Here is a 23,270-nt window from a genome sequence, read left to right as displayed (position 1 = left end):
AGCGTCTGTCAACGGTCTCGGCTCCCCTTTACTCGGGCCTAATTCACAAAAGGTTCAGGTAGCAGTTAGATTTGGGGATATCAATCCAATGGTCAGCGCCGCTCGGCTTTCGGAGCAGCCCGGCGCGCGCTCCTGCTCCGTTCCAGGGCCATAACTTGTGAACCACTTCGAATATCGAAAAATCCTTTGGCACACATTTTCTACACATGTTGTAGATGTGATTTATGAAAAAAAAAAAAAATCGATTTTTTCGACCCGAGAAACTAGAGGACCCCCTTAATGCATAATCGGTACTTGGCGACCCAAACTACTGATTGTGTGTCTAGCTGTATTTTTACCAACGATTTCCAGTGACTAGCCTCTGGAAATTTCGGGAATTGCCGTTCTGACGTCACACAGATATATACCCCCCCACGGCTGTCGCGTACTCATCCTCCACACTTCTATTTACACGTGAGGCTACCTCCAGTAGTACAATAGTACATGCTCTAACTTCTGTAAATTATACGTCTGCTAGTTTTCCAGTCCAAAATTCGAATGTCGCGGCGTGTTATGAAGAATATAATACAACCTTGCTTGAGATTGTGAATATTCATGTTCATTTCTGGTGATTTATTATTGCTATCCGATTTTGGATGTTTACTTGTGTATTGCTGTGCGTAGTACCTTGCCTTCTCATTCCCGGGTTTCGTGGATAGATGAAATCTGTTAAAGAATTATCTTACGAATCGTCTTGGACGTATGAAATTGTCACGTTTGAAACTTTTCGTGTATAAGGTAATGTCACAATAATACTATCTGTGCTATACATGAAATTTTTTCCATTAGTTACCTAACCTAATAGTTACAACGCAAAACTAACCTAGCTTATTCTTCGGCCAGTAATCCTCATCGGTTAGATCATCACCGAAACATTTTCTCCTTACGACACTCTATGGCCTCCTGAACAATCATTTTCCGTTAATGTATTCGTAATGGCAATTGTCTGTGTGTCATCGTATTTTTTATTATTTAAGTATATTGTTCCTCAAAGTATTCGTCTTGATAATTCGTTACGTTTATTCGAATAGCGTTTGAAACTCGGTCGGAATTATAATTGCTATTTAACTGTTCAGATTTCACTGAAAAGCTGATAGCAATCCCACAGACGAGCCCCTAATGACTGTGTGATACTTACGAGGGTTATCATTCGATGAATCAAATGTGATCTAAGATTTTTATTGTGAAAGTTATATATGAAAGATGGATCAAATCTTTGTATACAATTCTGTGATTATTATTTAGGCAAATAGTTTAATCTTGCACCAATGGCTTTCTTTAACTGTACTGAAAAGATTTGAAGGAATTACGAAATTCGAATTCCAGTAACCTGCACACAGATTGGTCCTAAAATTAATGTTTAGAAAGTTCTGTACCATTTGGATGAAAGAAATTGATTTTTTAACTAGATATTTTTTTGAAGTTTGTGAGTTGAAGAATGTCTCCATAAAGCTTGAAGTGAAAAATTAAAAAATAATCTAGATATAGATTACTTTCAGAGACCAGTATTGTGTTGCAAAAAATCAAAGTTGTGCATTTTATGTGAGGAGATTGGTAAGGAAAATTAGAAGGTAGAATCGCAACTCAAGTTTGTGCACAATATTGATTAATATTATTTATGTTACTATACAAAACCTCAGATGGACGACGTACATAAATTCCAAGTATTCAATAGTGGAAGTTGTATTTCTTATAAATGCGTTGCGCTTATGCCGGTATGTGATGGGTATGCAGTGAAATGCTGCTTACCTTGAGAATCACAGACAAAAAACATAGTCATCTCAACGAAAAACTATCTAAATGATAAATATTATTCTTAAAAAGATGTTTGTAAAGTATAAAGATCTTTGTCCATATCGTTTGTGAATAACAGTAAAAAATGTTAAGTGTTTTGCATGAGGTTTCACACATAATCCTTGAGCAAATGCTCACAAAATACTTTTTTGGAATTATACAATAGCGAAATACAATTCAGTTCATTTAGAAGAAGCGATTACATTAAGTAAGTTGTCAGAAACCTTTCGTTTGAAGTTTTTTTTGTATTTTATTAGTTAAGACTAATGTTGAGAACGATTGGTCAGGCCTGTGTATAAGCATAGGCTTACCCCTCTTACTGCCTACCCAAGAAGCGCTCACCAATCTCCTTAATTCATGGTTTTGCCAGTAACTACCTCAAAGTTATCACTAGGTATTAGAAAAATGATACACTCCGTGTTATACTTGCAGATAGTTTATTGTACAGACTTGTAACATAGGATTGAATAAAGAATCTGGCTGTACCAAGCCTAAAATGATACAGAAAAGACGATTAGGTAGCACATCGTTTCGCTCAAGAGCGAGCAGCAATGTGAAGCGAAAGGGAGGATGAAAGCTAGGAAAAAGTTTATCATATGCCTCTGTGGTAGCTGATTAGCTGTGAGTATTATGATTTCCATTCAATATAAATAGAATGTAGTTGCAGCTTGGATGAATCAATTTTGGTCAAATTTCAAATTATTGAGAACCAAATATAAATTTTTGTAGAGTTAATAAAAGTTAAAAATATTGTATTTTACTGGGTTGTTATTCATAAAAAGACTTTTTGACCAAACTTAATCGTTTAATACTTTGGGTATATTACATAGAAACTTGCAAGCTACTGAAGTAATTACTTCAATTTACCAAAATTATTCAAAAGCCACAATTTTAACATTTATTGGTTTTTTTTTAATGGTTGCTGACAGCCAAGGTGAAATATTATCAAGTAAGAATGTATTTGTTTTCATGTTTTAGAATACTTCAAAAGAAGAGAAGAGAGGGCTTCGGTAGATGAAAAACATTTTCGAGTATATCTTTCACAAGTAGCCCCACCGAATCAGAATAATAGGTGGTCTCCCCATGTAGAGCTCTATGATTATATTATGCCAAGTAAACGATAATGGCATCACTTTTGCAGATCGTATTGTTGAAAGTTTGATGCTCAGCGTGGTTTAAAAACAAACAAGGCTTGGCGAATTAGCTTGTGCAAAATCAAATCAGCTGAAGATCACATGTGTACGCTAACTCACGTGTAGGGATACATTGAAAAATACCTACTGCCATAAAAAGAAAGTAATTACAGGATAAATTTATCTGAGTCATGCGACAATATAATCAAATCTAATGATACCTGTGAAATTGAAAGACAAAGTGAGATAAAATTACAGCGGCAATTCAGCATTCTTGATGCAACCTTTAGGATATTGTTTCTTCATAAGCCAAGCTTCAAACCTTTCACTATGGAGGGTAAAGTTAAGGAGGACAATCTCCGTCTATAGAAAATGTCCGTAGAGTACAAATGAGATAGCGTTCCTGTAGCAAAAGGGACGCATTTAAAGAAAGTGCCAAGAATTAGAGCAGGACAGAATCAGACGGAGAAATATAGATCCATTAATAAAATGTATCGCTAGAAAATTTGAACTTCTGGATTGAAATATTTACATACAGATAAAAATTTTTAATTAAAAAACAGTAACTTTTTATAACACAAACTCTAATCATATTAATCCACATATGAAAAATAGAGCACGTCCATAACCTGCATACTCCATACAATAACGTCTTGTGGGTCTTGTGGCAAGTTTTCAGGTTATATTGAGTACATTTTCATTTCACTACGTTAGCAGTTCACCATGCATTTAGGGTACTTTTACGAACTAATTTAGTCTACAACTACTTTTATATTTTCCGACTTCCATTTGTCCTTCACTTCATCTATAACGGACAAGTTCAGATTGAACCCTTGTTGCTTATCAGCGCCTTTCTGGTGACTTATTGAACCAATATTTGCTGCTTTTTGGCGGACAGTTTTCCAGTTGAAAACTCATGAGATACTTCTCCTTAGGGGCCATACTTAAATTACGTAACAAACGTAAGGGAGGGGAGGGGTCAGACTCGATTGTTACACTTTGTTACGATACGGGGGAGGGGGTCTTTTGATGCTTGTACGTAATTTTTTGAATTGAATGTAAAATTTTTTGATAATTAATAAAAAAATTCAAACTGAATTCCCGCACCAGATTCTGTTATAGCCAAACCTTTAACATTTTGAAACTAGCGCGCTGCTATAATAATGAAAAAAATAAAAGAATAATGAAAAATACAAATGATTTTAATAAAATTTTATGCTATTTCGTTATTTGATTCCGAAAAATTACGTACAATTTGGGACGGGGGGAGGGGGGGTTGACATTTTGTTATGATCTGATACACAGGGGGGGTAGGGGTTGAAAAGTTCTTCAAATTCCGTTACGTAATTTAAGTACGGCCCCTTACCTCTACCCTCCATACCATGGGCTTATACACAAGTCTGAGTACTCCTATCCCTTTATCATTGAACGCCGTGTAACTGACGTGAAGCCTGTGTTTCTTAGTTTGACTCGAGCGTTGCAACCTCGGAGGCCAGTTACTATAATAGTCCAGGATAGTTAGCTCGAAAAGTACAAAATATCTACAAAACGGATGGGCAAGCCAAATTTTTTAGGGTAAGTACAGGGTCATTAAAGATGCCTAAATCCGCCAACATCCAATAAAATTTCCTGGTACTTCGTTCGCTATCTTGAAAAATAAGAAATCATCGATATCTCGGCTCCTACTAGTTGGATTTGGGTTTTTTTTTTGTTGTACGAAAAATATTGTCCACAACTTTTGATTGAAGAATTTCTTAATATCTGTAAAAGAAAAAACGTTACAGTAAAAAAAGTACCATTAATTCATGGTTACGACTGTTTATTGTCATATTGCCCCCTTTTAATTTTATCGAAAATTTTTTTTAAATAAAACGAGGACTCAATTTCCAACAATTTTCACATAATCCATTTTGTCATTTTCAAACAAACTATCCTGGACTATAAATGCATGCCTAATAATAGGCCAGTCAAATAGAACTTGAAAATGGCAAAACTGATTGAAAAGCCAAATTTTTTAGGACAAGTAGAGGGTCATCTGAGATGCCCAAAAACACCAAAATCCAACAAAATTTCCTTGTGCATCGGCAGCCATCTTGAAAAACAGGAAATCGTCAATATCTCAGCTCCCATTGGTCGGATGTTCGATTTTTTTTTAGTTTTTTTAGAGAAAAATATTGTCTACAACTTTTATTAGAAGCATTTCTTGATAGCTGTGAATGAAAACGTTTTACGATAAAAAAAAGTGCCATAAATTAATGTCTAATAATGTTTATTGTCAATTATATTGCCAGAATCGATATCGTGCAAATGCAAGATTAAGTGTGGAAAAGCCTGTAGTTGCCGCAAAGCTGGGCTTCAATGCTTCATGGTATGTGCACATTGCAGTGGCGAACTATGTACTAACATCGTACAGTTGCAACAAATTATTGCAGACGAAGACGATTGCAATAATTTGGATTCACTTGCAATTGAATGCAACCAAGGATTGATCTACGATTCACAAACCGAAGAAGACGAAATCCGAGAAAGTCGAGAGGATGATGACGATGACGTAGACGACGTCAATATGCCTGGCTCGTCGACAAAAAAGACCAAATACGCATGATTATGCGATCAAATTTCATTCCATAAATATTTTTTATCATAAAATCATGGCACTATTTTATTCGTAACCTTTTTTCCTTCCTAATTATCAAAAAATCATTTGAATAAAAGATGTAGAAAATATTTTTCTCTGAAAAACTGAAAAATAATGAATAAAATTGAAACAGTAGAAGCCAAGATATCGACGATTATATGCAGCTGCTCCGTTGCCTATTGTGTCAGTAAGCTTTACAGGTCGAATGCGGACAGAAACAAATTTGACGCTCTCTATATCAGGTAATATTCGAACAATCGCAAAATCGTATACACAAAAATTATTCAGAATTGAGTCCTCTACAACTTTTATATGAAAAATTTATTGATAACATCGAAAGCGGGCAATATAATTGACAATAAACATTATTAGACATCAACTTATGGCATTTTTTTATCGTAAAACGTTTTCATTCACAGCCATCAAAAAATACTTCCAATGAAAGTTGTATACAATATTTTTGTCTGAAAAACTAAAAAAAAATCGAATATCCGACCAATGGGAGCCGAGATATCGAACATTACTTGTTTTTCAAGATGGCGGCCGATGCACAAGGAAATTTTGTTAGATTTTGGTGTTGTTGAGCATCTCAGATGACCCTCTACTTGTCCTAAAAAATTTGGCTTTTCAATCCGTGTTGTAGATATTAGCTACTTTTCGGTCTAATTTGACTGGCCTATAAGTATGCCTACCACTACGAGTGCATTGGGCTCCCCCTCACTAGCGGCAAAAATGCGGCAAAAGTTCACAACGTCGCGTCGGCTTCACTACCGTTACGATTTAAGAGATTTATTCCTCACACCGCAAATGGCGCCTACCACTGCATGATAACAATAGGAGATGCAATTTAGCTTACAAAGAAAGTCTTTCCGCTGACATCCTTCGATTTTGATGAAATTTATATATGTTATTCTACATCAAAATTTAAGAGACACGAATTTTTTTTTATCGGCGGAAAAACGTTTCTAGGGGGTGAAATTATCCTTTGAAGTTGAGACCTCCGAGGGGTACTTTTCAGGTTTCACCTATTTTTACTAGAGATAATCGAATGCACCCAAATGGATAATTACCTTAATGATAAACGATGAAAAATGCAACTGGTTTCATATCGTGGGGTTGCATAGGAAAAAAGTTATAGGGGTTGAAATTCAAAAAATCGTTATAACAAAAAAAAAATATTGCACCTATCTCGATGGATTCAATTGCACTTTGAAGAGCGAAAAAAATAATACATCTGGGTTTTTGCGTTTTTCTCGCAAATCAAGTTAAGGGGGTGAACTACCCCTATGTATGTTTACATTTAATTTCAATAAAACGGCAGTAATTCTTTTTTTTCTTATTTCTTCTCTTAGTGATGCGTTTTTTCTCTAAATTCTCAACATCTACGTATCAAACGATGGACAGATTTTTCTCGAAATTACATTTTCATAATTGGTGAAAGTGATAGGACCAAAAGTATGCATCCAATCTTAATGGTTTGTTTTTTATTTGAAGGCAATTTGAGACTCTTCTAGTTATACTTAAAACATTTCATTTAAAATTTATTTAAACAATGGATCTTACCTAATTGAGCAAGGAAAATTGGAAAAAATCAAATTTTTCCGCTGAAAATTCTACCACTTTATCAATTTTTTATTTTTTGTAACTTTTTATGGTATTCATACGAATCTCATCCACAGTTTAGAAGAATTCACCTATTTATTTTTGCTGCCAAAAATGACAGATTGGATAACTTTTACGGATAACAATTTTTTTCATTAGTTAATATTGAACATACCACAAGACGAATTTCAAAAATATCTATTCCTTATATTCTTCACAAAAATTTAGTAAATACTGACATATTTTCATAGTTATCATATCCCCCCCCTTACTTGAAGGTGTTATCTAGGAGTCATCTCTGTCCAGTCTGTGACTCGCTCCCATAATTAGATTTGAAATACGACATAGAAGCAGTGATAAAACTGCGATCGCGGAATATATTCATCACAGTCGGCTATTTTTCTTTTACACGACGAAAGAAGTCACTTACAATTCAAGACTATTTAAAACGAAATTGCAAATATTAATCAAAATGAAGATAAATCCTTTGAACGTTATTAGAATGCTTCTCGCAACTTTTGAAGTTATGCGTTTACCGGATTCGCCAGTAAATAACGATGAAATACAGTTGAAAGCAAACTTTGAAAATATTTTGTTGAGTGCAGTGAACGAATACAGTGGTTTCGAAATGGTAGAAGAAAATTCTTTGCATTTTGAAGAACCGTTTAAGGATTGGGAAATGGAAATTGTTGAAGATAAAGAATGGGCAAACGCCCTGTATGAATCAGAACTATCGCCTGATACATGCACTCGTGATAACGAAGACTTATCTTACGAATACAAATTAAGAGCCGTTGAGTATTGGCGCAGCGGGAAGAAAGGAAATTTGGGTTTGGGCAGTGTTAAACAAAAGTGCAAAAAAGTGCAATCTATACGACAGTTGCACCGGTGGGCCCACAATTTGACCAAGGGGGGGACATACAAAAAAAAATTAGCACGAATTTGTGGTTACACTTTCGAAAGATTTAAAGCTGCTGTGGATGCTGGTTTAATAGTGCACGATTCTGATTTGAAAAAATGGGCTTTTCATGCTCAAAAAGAAATAGGGCATACTGATTTTCGTTTCAAAGCATCTCATACGTGGATAAACTCATTCAAAGCAGCTCATCGTATCGTATCGAGAAAAATTCATAAATTCATTACATCCAAAACAATTGAAGATGGAAAAGTCTTGGAACAACAAATTCAAAAATTTGTCTATGACGTAAAGCTAAATATTAGAACGTACGGATTGTCAAATACATTTAACGCTCAGAGTGGCTGCCAACTAGAAATGCATTCCGGAAGAACTTTAGCAGTCAAAGGAGAAAAGCAAGTACAATGTCTTGTACAATCAGTCTATTCTACGAGCCACAGTTACACTATTCAGCCGACTATATCAGCTGACGGCAAGCTGCTATCTCCACCGTTTTTGGTTTTAAAAGAACCAACTGGCAAGATTGGTCCAATAGTGGAGAAAACGCTTTTCAGACGAGATAATGTGTACATAGAAGTATCCAAGTCTGGGAAGCTTACTTCAGGTATAAATTACACCCACTTGTAATGAATTTTTTTTATTGATTATAAGTCAAATATAAAACAAAGGGAAATAAATAGACAATTGCGAGAAATAGTTGTTGACGATCAAAGAGAAAATTATGCATTTATTTGGGTCATTTTGGTTTAATAGGTCAATTATAATTTAATAGTACATAATTCCAAATTTATAGTCCCTGCACGTCGCAACCCAACAAACTTGGTTTGATAGTTTAAAAAATATAAGTGGACGGCACAGGTGCATAAGTTAAAAGATATAAGAGACAATAGTCGCGTAAGAATAAAACAAAATAGTAACAATAACATAAAAGCGGACGGTAAAAGGGTATATAGATAAAATCGAGCGGAACAACTATTCGAAAAATTTGAAGGGAGAGTGTTTGATGTGTCGTGTTTATCATTTTAGAATGGTGTGACTTTCTTTATTGTTTCATTTCGTCGTTATTTATTTAATTTGTTACCTGATCAGGATCCGGGTTAATTTCACACACTTCATTATTTACTGAAACCTCCATACACAACTCTCTCCTTCTAAAGTCGTAAGCCTACTAATTTGCTGATCCGCTGATCCGCTGATCCGTCCGAACTTCGGTTCTTACTATCGTCTATCCAAATATATACATCGTCACGCACTGTTTTTTTATAGACATTTTTTCGAATGAAAAAGTAATAGGTTTTTCTATTTTCAGATCATTTTAAAATTTGGTTGCAGCATGTAATTTTCCCGAAAGTTGGTTCAAAATCTTTATTACTGATTGATTCTTGGACTGGACACTGTCCCCAAGTTGTACGTGATGTGAAACCTTCAAATAGAGACGTCAAAGTAATGATTATACCTAAAGGAATTACCGGAAAAATCCAGCTCCTCGATGTTTTTGGATTCCGAGTATGGAAAAATTTTGTGAGACATTTTTCTGATAATTGTCTTTTGATGAATTATGATATTGATTCGCATTTGAGAAACAATATCATAAAGCTTCAGTCACTTGTTCATAACCAACTGTCCTCACCACGTTATATCGATCTTTTCGAATAATCTTGGTACAAAAGTGGTTACATAGAATAAAAACCAGCGAATTTTGAAAATCCTGTACACTTTGCATTTGGAGATTCCTGCAACTCACACTGTGAAGTTCCAGGATGTGAAAATTTTGCTATTGTTCGCTGTTCCTGGTGTAAAAAGTCGTTATGTTTCAAACACTTTTTCAATGACTATCATTACTGCAGTACTTACAACGGCTAATAGAGCGTACGGTTATATATTCGCTTCTATTTATTGCTATAGTGATTATTTTGTTAAACTGTTGACATATTATCAATAAAAGGTACAAGTATATTGTACGCTCTCTTTTTTTTACTTGACTACGCAGTTTTTCTGTGCGTCATCCCAAAACTTGGTCTTATCTACCGAACCGAATATGTGTAAGCGCTTATCGTATGCTTATGTTATCCCATTGCCAAATATAAATCAGTCAGAATTATCGATAAGTCAGATATAAGTACTTTTTCAACGAAAGATCCGTCTGTAAATAAGTTGGCTCCTAGATAAAACTGTTCATTAAATGCTACATACGTGATACGGTGTGGTAAATTAAAAAAAAAACATATCACTAGGAGAAGGAATAAAAAAAAAGAATTACTGCCGTTTTATTGGGATTAAATGTAAACATACATAGGGGTAGTTCACCCCCTTAACTTGATTTGCGAGAAAAACGCAAAAACCCAGATGTATTATTTTTTTCGCTCTTCAAAGTGCAATTGAATCCATCGAGATAGGTGCAATAGTTTTTTTTGTTATAACGATTTTATGAATTTCAACCCCTATAACTTTTTCCCTATATCAACCCCCCAATATGAAACCAGTTGCATTTTTCATAGTTTATCATTAAGATAATTATCCAGTTGGGTGCATTCGATTATCTCTAGTGAAAATAGGTGAAACCTGAAAAGTACCCCTCGGAGGTCTCAACTTCAAAGGATAATTTCACCCCCTAGAAACGTTTTTCCGCCGATAAAAAAAAACACGTGTCTCTTAGATTTTGATGTAGAATAACATATATAAATTTCATCAAATTCGAAGGATGTCAGCGGAAAGACTTTCCTTGTTAGATGTCCGTTTGATGTTCATTAATTGTGTTCAGTCAGAAAACAATGGCATGATCCATAAGTTTTTAGCTAATGTTCGAATCTATCATTCCTTAATAAGCAATATCAACGTACCTAAATAGAATACGGACAGTCAAAATTTGGAGCAGAATTCGTCAACATTATATTGTTGGAAAATTCTGATGACTTTTTGATTCTAATATCTGCGTTACTATGATGTTCGTTTAATATGTTCTATACATGGAGATTGCATATGAGTTTGATTTGAAAAACGTATCTTGGAATTCGCCAAGTTATAGACCTACGTGAAGTTCGCCCCCCACTTTCGGCAAATGAATGTTTCGAATATTGTTCACAATTGTTCTAGGTTTGTTCTACATCGTTCCAAAACCTTATATTCATAATTTACAGAACACAACTGAAAAAAGCAAAAATCCATTTTGTGACCGGGCCCCCCATTTTTGAAAAATGGAATTTTATTTTGTTGTTCCAGTTTGTTCTAGTTGTTCTAAACAAAGTTCCAAAACGGTAAAGTCATAATCCAACGTCCGGTCGGGCAAAAGTGCCATACAATATAAATAATAAAAATTCCATTTTTTCGATTGTTTTGGGTTGTTCTAGTCATGCCGAATATTGTTCCAGAAGTACGATGTAGTGAGTTGAGAAATGGGCTTGTAAAATTCAAAATACAGGGTTTCCGATCGTCTACGTGTTTGAAATTCAACTTTTCGATGTGTTCCAGGTTGTTCTAGTCGAAACAAAAGATTTTCGAACAATTTGCGCATCGAATAAATGAGGATTTTTTACAGGAGCAGGGAGTTTTGAGGATATCTATCGAAAAGCAAACCTTATTAACGTTTCTAAAAATGTTTCTTTCTCCGGTTAGTTTCGATGCGAACCATGCGTATTGGATCATATTGTGAAAAATTGTTTGAAAATGTTTTGTTTCGAATGTTTTTACGACGAATATCATTGTGGCTCTTGTACAATGTCAGAACCTAGTGAATAAAACATGTTTCCAATTTGAACTTCGTTGTATAGTTATTTTTCAATAAAAAAAGCAAATGGATACGTTGAAAGCACGACAAGAATTTTTTAAAAATATTTATTGTACAATTATGATTATAATAAATTAACTTATTGGTAAGTCAAATAAACAATAATTTGAAGAAAGAAAGTATAAAAAAAGAAAAAAAAAGTGTGTGTCAGCTCCGACGCACGACTGGAGTTTACTCCTTACGAACGATAATTATGATATATATCGAATAGAAAAAGAGGGTATGAAATGATAAGAGAAACAAACATATATCTGTAATTATTCGGATTATTTACATTACTTCAAAAATTTCCAAATTTTGAGTGCATATTCGTAATAAGTGACCGCAAAAACCCCTGAGTACCAACTTTCGTTCCCGTCAAATGACTTTTTGCATTTTCGGTCCGCCATATTGGATCTTGAATTTTCAACTTTTGAGTGTGGATTCGTAATTAGCTACTCTGAAAACTTTCGAGTGCCAACTTTCGCTTTCGTCAAGCGACGTTTTGCATTTTGGTCTGCCATATTGGATCCGCCATCTCGAATTTCCAACTTTTGAGTGCAGATTCGTAATTAGCGACCCCGAAAACCCCCGCGTACCAACTTTCGCTCTTGTCAAACGACTTTTGCGTTTTGGTCCGCCATATTGGATCCGCCATTTTGAATTTTTAACTTTTGAGTGCGGATTCATAATCATCGACTTCGAAAACCCCTGAGTACGAACTTTCGCTCTCGTCAAACGACTTTTTGCATTTTAGTCCGCCATATTGAATTTCCAACTTTTGAGTGCGGATTCGTAATCAGCGACCCTGAAAATCCCTGAGTACCAACTTTCGCTCTTGAGAAACGACTTTTTGCGTTTTGGTCCGCCATATTGGATCCGCTATCTTGAATTTCTAACTTTTGAGTACGGATTCGTAATCAGCGACCCTGAAAACCCCCGAGTACCAACTTTCGCTCTCGTCAAACGACTTTTTGCGTTTTGGTCCGCCATATTGGATCCGCCATATTGAATTTCCAATTTTTAAGTGCGGATTCGTAATCAGCGACTCTGAAAACCCCCGTGTACCAACTTTTGCTCTCGTCAAACGAGTTTGCACGTTTGGTCCGCCATATTGAATCCGCCATCTTGAATTTTCAAATTTTGAGTGCAGATTCGTAATCAGCGACCCTAAAAACCTTCGAGTATAAAATTTAAGTCGATAGTAAGTACGGAAAAATGTGTGCCGCTAAGGGTTAATATAAGTAATGAAAATAATATATAAGTATAAAATATATTAAATCAATTAATCAAAAATAATAAAAACACTAAATAAAAGATTTAGTTGTTCGTATTTGAAATGTATATTATTCATAAATGTAAACGATAAGCTTACCAATTAACCGCATCCATGTGTTTTTCGGATTCTTTTTCATTATCATCTAAATCAATTTCTTCCATATTTTCAATTATTTTGACGTGATAACGTCACGTCTTATAAATTCATACGCAGGCACACAACACACACGTACAAACATACGCACACATTCAACTCTCAGACCAGAGGTAATGAACTATACGGTGAGACTACGAATTACCGCACAAAGAGGAGACCCCGAGTATAGGATACGCTGTGTAATGTATTCCATCTCATTCTTTTGCACGTTCAATATATATGTTTGTCTCTTTCTATAACGCCTCAAGTTTTCGTGTTACAGTTGATTTTACTCCTCATATAATTTCTGTACCGGGCCCCATAACTCAAATCGTTTCTTAAGGAGTAATCTCCAAAAAAAAAAAATCAGGAACGGAGGGTTTGAACATGGAACCTTCGGCGTGCTACGCTTGCCAGCTACCACCTCGGTCACCGGGCTGCTTGGTTAACGGCGAATACTTTCGGGTACATATGGTAGGAACGAAACTTTTGGAGCGTTTTTCTCGTAAATGGCTGGCCATCTAGCCCTATGGCTTGGGCATTGTAACACTATGGGGTAGTACTGCAACCACGCACCGCGCCACCCCAAACTTCATTTCCCAACCTTGGCGGTCCCCTTGTCAGTGCTTCGTTGTCGAGTTACTTGTGATGCTTCAGAGGTTGAATGAGGATGTTGACGCTGTATTGCACTGGTCAATCTCTGACTCTCTACGCCTCAATACTGCCAAACGCAAATCCTCATTCTTGGTAGCTCACCTTTCATCACCAGGCTTCACACTGCGGTCCTTCCGAGTATTGTCCTGGATGGTTATATCATCCCTTTTTCCACCTCAGTCCGCGATCTCGGTCTTCTTCTTGACTCCAAACTCATGTGGACAGCTGAGATTGCCTCCATCTCGAACCGGATTTATTGCATTCTCCGGCAGTTGCCTGCTTCTCGGCGTATGCTTACTTTTTCGTTGCGCAAAACGCTCATCGTGACGCTAGGTTTTCCGATCTTTGACTATTGTTGCGTGGTATATAATGATTTTTCGGGTGAGCAAAACAGGAGACCCCAGCATCTGCTGTACTCCTGTGTACGTTTTGTCCTTGGCGTTGCAAAAGATGAGCATATCACGCCTCACCGTCGCGCGTTGGGCTGGCTCTCAGCTCGGTATCGCAGGTTATTCTTTCTCGGATGCTTGCTACTTTCGGTTTTTCGCTCTGGACCCCCTCTTACTTGAGAGACTTGTTCATCTCTCATGACGTGCTTACCGTTGTCTCGACTCAGCTTGTAAGAAGCGATTTTTTCCTTCCCCGTTTCACTACTGAGACTTTCAGAAAGTCTTTCTCTGTTGCTGGGCTATATTTCTGGGATTCTCTTCCTACATTATTAAGAGAACTCCGCCTCTACTCCACTTTCAAGGCAGCACTCCGAAAGCATCTGTTCGAGACTGAATTTTCGCGGGACCGATTAAATTGTTAAATTGACAACCAGTTTTTCTTAGTTTTCTTTTTCTTTTAATTTTTCTCGTATTTCTCTTAATGTTACCTCATTTATTTCGTCTTTCGTTTTCTATTCTGTCTTGTCTCACCCCTTGTGTTTACCCACCATTGTATTTATTACTGTTATCTACTTGTATTATTTATTTATTTATTAATTTATTAAAATTTTTTTACCCACTGTTTCAAGTCACTTTATTTATTATTGATATCTTATTATGATTATTGTTATTATTATTTATTTTTACTCCAGGTTATATACGCGCTTTCTCTGTTTTCTGTTCTTTGGTGTATCCTGTATTATTTTTTTCTCATTGCGTACTTGTCCAATATTGATAAGGACATAATAAACTTCTATCTATCGATCTCATGGCGCGGTCACAAAATTTTATAGCATGCGAAGTGTTCTAACTTCCCTCAAAAGAGGATGAATCCGCTGTACCATTTCTTATATCATCCAAATTTCCGTCTACATCAGAACAGATGTTGCCCTTGCCAGAGCTAGAAACCTCGGACGATTCACAATTTCCCTCGTTAAGGACGTTGCCTACCGACCTCCCGGCTAAAATTCCCGCGTGACTCAAGCCAGATGGCCAAGGGGATGAGTGGGCGGGACTTAAGGCAGTATTCTACTTTGCAACTTTGAAAAAAAAATTTTTTTTTTTTTACATTTCTCGAAACTAAATATATTCAAGAATGTTAATTCAATATTTTAGAAAGATTCAGCCCAGTTTTGAAAATAATGGAAATTATGGTCATGAAAACTGGCCAAACCGCCATGCAGTTCGCCAATATGTGCGACCAACAGCGCATCGTTCGAGAGAACCGCTGCTCGACTGAGGCTTCTAAGGAGAGCAAAACTCAAAAAAGCAGGCTAAATTAGATGACCATACTCACCTGGAACAAGTTGAAGGCATATTATATGGCCCAGGCATCGCTGATTGAGCGTAAGATAATTTTTTCTACGATTGATTAGTTACAAAAACTTTAAACGTGTTTTTCTCGAAACAACGTTTTCAAGTATCGTGGTCGTGAAAACTCAAAAACTTTTGGACCGATCCTTATGAAATTTTGAACACATATTATATATGTTTGTATCAACCGACCAAACTACAATCAACTTAAAATTTTATTTCTAACTATATTTTTATTGCAAAAAAGCGGCAAAAAAAACACAATTTTTTTTTTCTTTTTTATTTTAGCCGCCATTTTTCGATCTTGCACATACATAAAATATTCTAGTTAGATCGGTTCCTGGAGTCATACTGAACATAAAACTATCTGATTTTTTTGGTTCAGACCATCCGTCGGCAAGATTTTGCGACCACGGCAAGGTTATCTGCTTTTTGAGGTGTTGGCTTCGACCATACTTTACATGTATAAAAAATGTATAAAATAAATTGAAAAAAAATTTTTTTATGTACTTCAAGAGTGTATTTATTAAGCATTTCAAACCCAATATGCATATCTTCAATAGTATTCTCAGAAACAATTCACAAAAATAGCGTTTTTTTTAAAGTTGTAAAGTAGAATACTGCCTTAAGTCTATGCCCCTCGCGTGCTATGGCCCCCCACTCTGTACTCCGTTGGGACCAGGCCACTTGAACGTTCTGAAGTTCTGACGTGCGAAGAATATAACTGGATAGAACTAGGATACGTTTATCCAAGGAGAGATTGGCACGTATACATATTATTTCAAATACTTATTGCTGATGCAAATAATAATAAGATACAGAAATCATTGAATAATCTTCGTGTTTTCAAGAGATCTATTGCATAACTCGTTGCAGTAAAGTGAAAAATATTACAAGAGAAATGACCCGAACCAGCAGTTGGATTCATGACTAAATAATAAATACATTGCCATCAATTACCCAGGTCTCACCACGTGGAGATCGCTGCGATGAAGAGACCTACCCTATCCCGTCCCAGCCACCCAACCATGCCAGGAAAAATTAAAAGTATTACATACATCGATAGATATTCAAAAGAAAATTAGTAAATCAAAAATATTGAGTTAGACATGCAGGAGTATATTAGAAATTGATAGATAAGGCGTATTGAAAAATCAGCAAAATCTATGGTACAAAACATAATCAAAAGTAATGGCGCGTCAATAAATAAATTATATACATGCGATTGCGTGGAATACCATACTTTTTGTTTTCCGTTATGACGTTTCTTTGGTGTAACAAGTAATTATTATAGAAAAAAAACCGAATCTTCAAAATAAACTGTTTTAGTGAATATTATGGACTGAAAGACGCAAACATTCCGAAAACATTCAGCAAACGAATACGAAAGATCATTATTCGGAAATTCATGCATTTCTCAACTTGAAAACATAATGTGAAATCAAGTTGTATCCGTGCAAAATTTCGAATGGGCTGTAACTAAAAAATGAAAATTTAACAAGCAGGATATACATCCAAGGATTGATTTTTAATATATAAAATTAAAAAATGGTCTACATACGAAGAAAACAATCCTTGAATCAAGGATAAAAATATTCTCGAATCAAGTGCTGAATATTCTTCATTTAAGAATATGTGATATTTTTGATTCAAAAAATAGCATATTCTTGATTGCAGAAATAAAATATTCTTGGATCAAATTGTTAAAGCCGTCGAGCACGTCTGGAGTCTACTATTTCTGGCAAAAGGCACAAATGAAAAAAGTCGGCTAATTTATTTTCCATTGTATGTAATCTTTATTGTTCCCCTTGGGGTTACAAGGACTTCCCTTTTCTTCTTCCTTTACAATATTTTTTTTTTTTTTTTTTTTTTTTTTTTACATGTTTTCTTAACCTATTCTTACCCTAATTCTTACTTCCTACCTTATCCTTACTTATTTTCTAATTGCCTGTGTCCTGTGATTATTTTCCATTGTAAATTTCCCAAAATTGTCGTCGCGAACAATTTTGTCAAAGATCAGTCCTTTCGGCGTCCAAACTACGAAATGGCACCACTTCCTTTTCGTAATGTGGAGAAGACCCTCAAGCTGATAAAAATAATTGTGTGACGTTATCAACTTGACTTCACCATTCGTAATGGACATAAATTTTATTTTTTTCGACTCTATGCCCTTCATTGGAGTCGGCTCTTTGGCAGAAACGGGACATTTCACTCCGATAATGGCCTCCTCGTCCACCCATCCATCAGGTGACGCCGCGAGGAACGGTAGCTCCTTGTCTACCACTAGACCATTGGATTCCACCGTAACTCTATATTCCGAAGCAAACTGACTGATCACCAAAGGCTCCTTTTCGATACCCCACCTTGTACTCGCGTTACCATGGAAATCGGTATAGCGAATTCGTTCAACTAATTTCACGCAAGATGTTTGTGGCGGTCGTTTGCAAATTTCACTAAATATCGAGGTAGTTAACCGCTTTCTACGCTCATCGTACCATTCGTCAGACGTGCTTTGTCCTCTACTTTGCCGTTGGATTATCAGTGTATCCACCGAATACAAGGCTTGCACGAAATCATTAGCGGCAGCCAATTTCTCTTCGGACATGTTTGGTTGCGACGGACATGCAGCGTCCGGGCCGTAGTCGGTGTCAGCGGATTGGGTGACGAAAGATTTTGATTTCGATTTGAAAGCCGGTTTTCGAGAGTGAAGAGATCGCGATTTATTTGTACAGTACTTGACGGTGAATTTCCCCGGCCCACCCATTCCTAATTTCTGACTGACTAACGCATGGAACTGTCCACCGGCATTCATCCTCACTACGGCAGATTCGCATCTTGCTTGATATGAACCGCGAAGGGTAAAATTGACATTCTTGCCCCCTATAGCCATAGCAACATGTGCGATGTACAACTCGGCCACGTTGTTGTCGACGTCCCATATCAGGCTAGAGACATGCTCAGTGAGTCGATTCATTGCCGAAAGGATCTCTTGGAAGATACCAGTCGCTTTCATATTCTGCACATTGTTTATTTCATCCGGCTTCGGATTATTCTCGCAGAAATAACCACGGTCTTTACACAACCGATGGTCTCCGAAAACATGATTCGGACCGTTTTTTATATCTTTACGCAATTCCTCGACCCGAACGTATCGCGGTTTATTAATTTCTGCTTTCCGGTGACGAACAGCAGAAGTTACTACATAACGTAGGCGTTTCAAGTTTTTGCGCAAAGAATTTCGCATAATTACTGTACCGACCTTACGGTTGACACAGAGATCTTGCAGTCGAGTACCATAGTTTCGGAGCACATGGTTGCGACATTCAATTTTTACGACTCTACCCCCGGTCCATACGGCATAGCATCGATAAGATTCCGGTGGACGCTACTATCTCCATCTCCTATCAATTTGTTATATTTTAGGCCGTGCATTTCTAAGCTACATTTGAATCCCTCTACTATTATGTCAGATTCCATCGCGGTACTAGAACCCCCCCAGTTTTTGGCGCACTTGTGATCCACGACTGATTTTGACTCCCCTTATTTCGACCTATTACAAATGAAACAATACTTGTTTCGAACCCCGATAAACAAAACTTTCTTCGTCCTATACCCTACTATTGCTGTTACACCCGAAAGAGAATCATATTTTGTACGGTAAGATCGTTTGGCCCAAGACCCATCCGCAACAACCGCTACGCAAGGGTACCCGTCTTCGTCAACGTCATCTGCCTCACGAGCCAATCTCGCCTCTTCCTTCCCAGCCTTGATCATCTCTTCCCGAGCAATATCATAATAGGCATCACTGACAATTTCGTGAAATTTATTCCATGTTTTCTTAGCCATGCAAGGCATATCTATAGCAGCGCTAATTTCTTTGAGTTGAGAAAAACCACCACCTGTGGACACAATTCCTGATACTATGGCTGAGTTTAAAGATGAGGAATCTGATTTACGGTCTTCTGAGTCTATTGATTCGATCTTATTACAAAATTTACATTTGAAGGTGATGGTTGAAATGAATCCTGTCCGACTTTCGGATATAGGTTCCATGTACGTACGTTAACTTAGCACAACCACTTACAAAAATCGAAATAGTATCTCTTGGATAATTTGCCGTTAATTAGCCGCTAATTAGCCGTGAAAAAATTTATTTTGCCGCGTGTCAAATTTTCGAAAAAATCGATGGCCCTGCAAACTTCACAAAAAGATAGCACAACCACGAGTAAAAAAACTACGACGGGTTAGTGATTGGTGATTTTGAATGGAACTGTAATTTGCCGCTAATTAGCCGCTGATGATCAGTTGTAGTCATAATTAGGTTGGAGCCCAAATTTTCGAAAAAACTTGAGGGTTATGGCAACTTCACACTAAGGCAGCATAAACACACGAAGAATAACTACTCAGGGTTGATTGTAGGGTATTGTGAAAAGTACAGAAATTTGCCGATAATTAGCCGCTACCGACCCATGGAATTTTGAAATTTGTCTGTACCTGAATTTTTTTAAAAAATCGATAGCAGTGCTGAGTTTTCTCGGAAACAGCACAACCGTGTGCTAATTCTGCATGGAGGGTTGATCGTAAAAAAGTTTCCAAAGCACCGAAATTTGCCGCTAATTAGCCGCTACTGACCCATCGAATTTTGAAATTTGTCTGTACCTGAATTTTTTTAAAAAATCGATAGCAGTGCTGAGTTTTCTCGGAAACAGCACAACCGTGTGCTAATTCTGCATGGAGGGTTGATCGTAAAAAAGTTTCCAAAGCACCGAAATTTGCCGCTAATTAGCCGCTACTGACCCATCGAATTTTGAAATTTGTCGGGACATGAATTTTTTTAAAAAATCGATGGCAGTGCTGACTTTTCTCGGAAGCAGCACAACCGTGTGCTAATTCTGCATGGAGGGTTGATCGTAAAAAAGTTTCCAAAGCACCGAAATTTGCCGCTAATTAGCCGTTACTGACCCATCGAATTTTGAAATTTGTCGGGACATGAATTTTTTTAAAAAATCGATGGCAGTGCTGACTTTTCTCGGAAGCAGCGCAACCGTGTGCTAATTCTGCATGGAGGGTTGATCGTAAAAAAGTTTCCAAAGCACCGAAATTTGCCGCTAATTAGCCGCTACTGACCCATCGAATTTTGAAATTTGTCGGAACCTGAATTTAAAAAAAAAAAAAAACCGATGACAGTGTTGACTTCTCTCGACCTGAAACTCTGTCGAACCGTCCCCTCGCCTCTCACCGCTGTTTCAGCCGCCAAACTGTCAGCTGTGAGTTTTTCCGTGTGAAAAATAATACTGTACATTTCTGCCCTACACCAAAAGACCACGCCCTGTAAAAGGACTAATAGGTGAAATAATATGAACATCGCGGTCTGATTATATCTCGAATAAAATTCTATTTCCACGTCCATATTTTCTGCCATCGTATGTATTAATCAACCAGGATAACAAAACCAAAATTCCAATTTCACACGTCTGAACTCACTCGCAACTTCTTTATTCTCAATAAACAATGAATTTCTTTTTAAAATTATAGGTCATAGTAAATGACCACAAAAGATATCAATTGGAGAGAGAAAGAGAAATGTAATATAAATGATATAAAATTGTAAAATTCAGTTTGGGCGAAAAAAATTAAGTTTCATTATTCTGTCCTGTGTCCCCCGAAACGGTTATTTTTTAAAAATCGTTCGTGGTCGTTTGGTGGTGTTTGGTAGTATATTTTTCAAGTTTGGTGGCGAATAGTTCTTCAAAATTCGAGAAACTCAATTTTCAGCGTGAAGTTAGAAAATACAACACACAGGTGTAAAGAGTAAGGCAAAGATAAAATACATGAGCGAATAGTACGAGTAGTACGGATATGTATACAGAGTTACATAATGAATAAGGTGTCTACAGGGACTGATATCTGTAACAATTGAAGTAAATATATTTTTTCGAATTGTATCGCAGTAAAAAGATGTTTTAAAAAATTTTAGTCAACTTCTTTAACATATATGAGCAGCTGCGGTTTCACTCGATGGTTGGTGCCTAAAACTTGAGGCTTAGTACTTGTGTCGTTGTACTCAATCCAAGTGCAGTCTCTTCTTCTGCAAATTGCAATGTAATACCCTATTTTCTGTCTCGTCGTTGTCGCGGGGCCAGAGTATACGATGATGCCTGCAAGCTTATACATAGATTGGTCAGTACCACGAATTCTTGTGCATATCTTTCCCAACGCAATTTCTGGGTTTTCGGTCACGGTATAAATATCTATGCAAACCAGCATCTCTGGAAAATTTATAAAAGAAGGAGAAAACAGAATATTACAACCTTGATAGAAAGGGATAAATAAAAGACACCATCGACAATTAAGGGGGGGGACTACACCTTCAGTCCTTGAATTTACTATTGCAATTTCATAGAATCCGTGCCATCTCTTTATTTCTGCGTTAAATGAAAATGTGTTTGAATATTTTTACTCAAAATTGTGTATAGAATGAGTTGTTGAGCCCTTTTTCGCGTTTGAGATACATGGACTTCGATATTTGGAGATATATACGTCAACGTCGAAATCGACCAGGGCACCCCCTTAAATCACTTCAGAATAAATCGGACGAATAACTGTTTTCTATTTATTAAATTTTCAGCTCCTGACTTGTAGGCAATGAGATAATTAGTATTATTTTCCACATGAAGATAAGATTATTGTTATAGTAGACTAAAACCTAAGCGACACGTATTATTTTTCATCAACCGTTAAACGCTTCAACGGGGTGAAGCCACCTTCCAGTTTTTTATTTTGTCATTGAGAAAGTTACATTTTTCATTTCTCGTTGCAAGAAAACTTTTCCAGTAGGATTGTAGAAAAAATATTACGTTCTTGTGGGTGAAACTGCCAAAACGCTTCTTGACGTACCTTACTTTGGAGGGTAGTTTCACCACATTGAAGTCTTTAATGGCAGATGAAAAAAAATCACGTCACTTAGTTTTTATTTTACCATAACATATTACAAAAGAAATTAAATCTGAGAGATCGACCTGGGATACCTTCCTTGCATGTCAGAGAAGCTTGTATAAATTGAGTAAAATTTCTTAAAATTCAACGAATTTGTGCATTGATATACGGTTGAACAAATTTTTATTCAACTTGAAGTAATCTGTTGTTTACTTCGCTTATTCCACATGAATAAATCTGTTATCTCCATTAGCAATACGATCAATATGCATTTTACCAAAGCTTTCATTTCGGAGGACAATCTACGTTGCTGAATCTAAAAAATGTTTTCATGTAACGCAAGCGTGTCTTATGCGTTTTTTCATACGTGTTTTATATACCCAAAGCACCCGTCTTTACGAAGTTACGGTGAGTTTGCGAATGCGCACGCGCAGAGTACACAAGAGACCACTTTCAAGTCCTAGGAATTAAAAATGGTCTTTGCTTACCACGCGCACGCGAATTCCCAGACAAATCAGCAATTGATGCACAATACACTATATTTAATCAAACAGATTCTACAAAAATACGTTCCTATCACGAAAAAATCTATATTTTGCATTTTGTGAAATTACATTAAACTTTATTTAATTTGAACAC

At 36.5% G+C, this 23,270-nt stretch overlaps 2 protein-coding genes across 4 annotated transcripts in view; both read left to right on the top strand.

Annotated features, from left to right (window-relative positions):
• Nucleotides 1-457: 457 nt before the first annotated feature.
• Nucleotides 458-23,270, top strand: part of LOC107227666 (diphthine methyltransferase) — a 102,979-nt gene continuing 80,166 nt past the window's right edge. For all 3 annotated transcript variants that reach the window (XR_006903468.1, XM_046734986.1, XM_046734987.1), the window contains exon 1: nt 458-777. The gene's annotated coding sequence lies outside the window, so the exon portion shown is untranslated. The remainder of the gene's footprint in view (nt 778-23,270) is intronic.
• On the top strand, nt 7,222-11,876 carry LOC124293591. Its single transcript, XM_046734985.1, has 2 exons — nt 7,222-8,726; nt 9,432-11,876. Exons 1-2 carry the CDS (start codon nt 7,679-7,681, stop codon nt 9,776-9,778), a joined length of 1,395 nt encoding a protein of 464 aa, XP_046590941.1. The 5' UTR covers nt 7,222-7,678; the 3' UTR covers nt 9,779-11,876.

The sequence above is a fragment of the Neodiprion lecontei genome, chromosome 3 (genome assembly GCF_021901455.1).
Source record: "Neodiprion lecontei isolate iyNeoLeco1 chromosome 3, iyNeoLeco1.1, whole genome shotgun sequence".
Lineage (NCBI taxonomy): Eukaryota > Metazoa > Arthropoda > Insecta > Hymenoptera > Diprionidae > Neodiprion > Neodiprion lecontei.
Note: the sequence above shows the minus strand (reverse complement) of the source record. Positions and strands in the feature narration are given on the sequence as shown.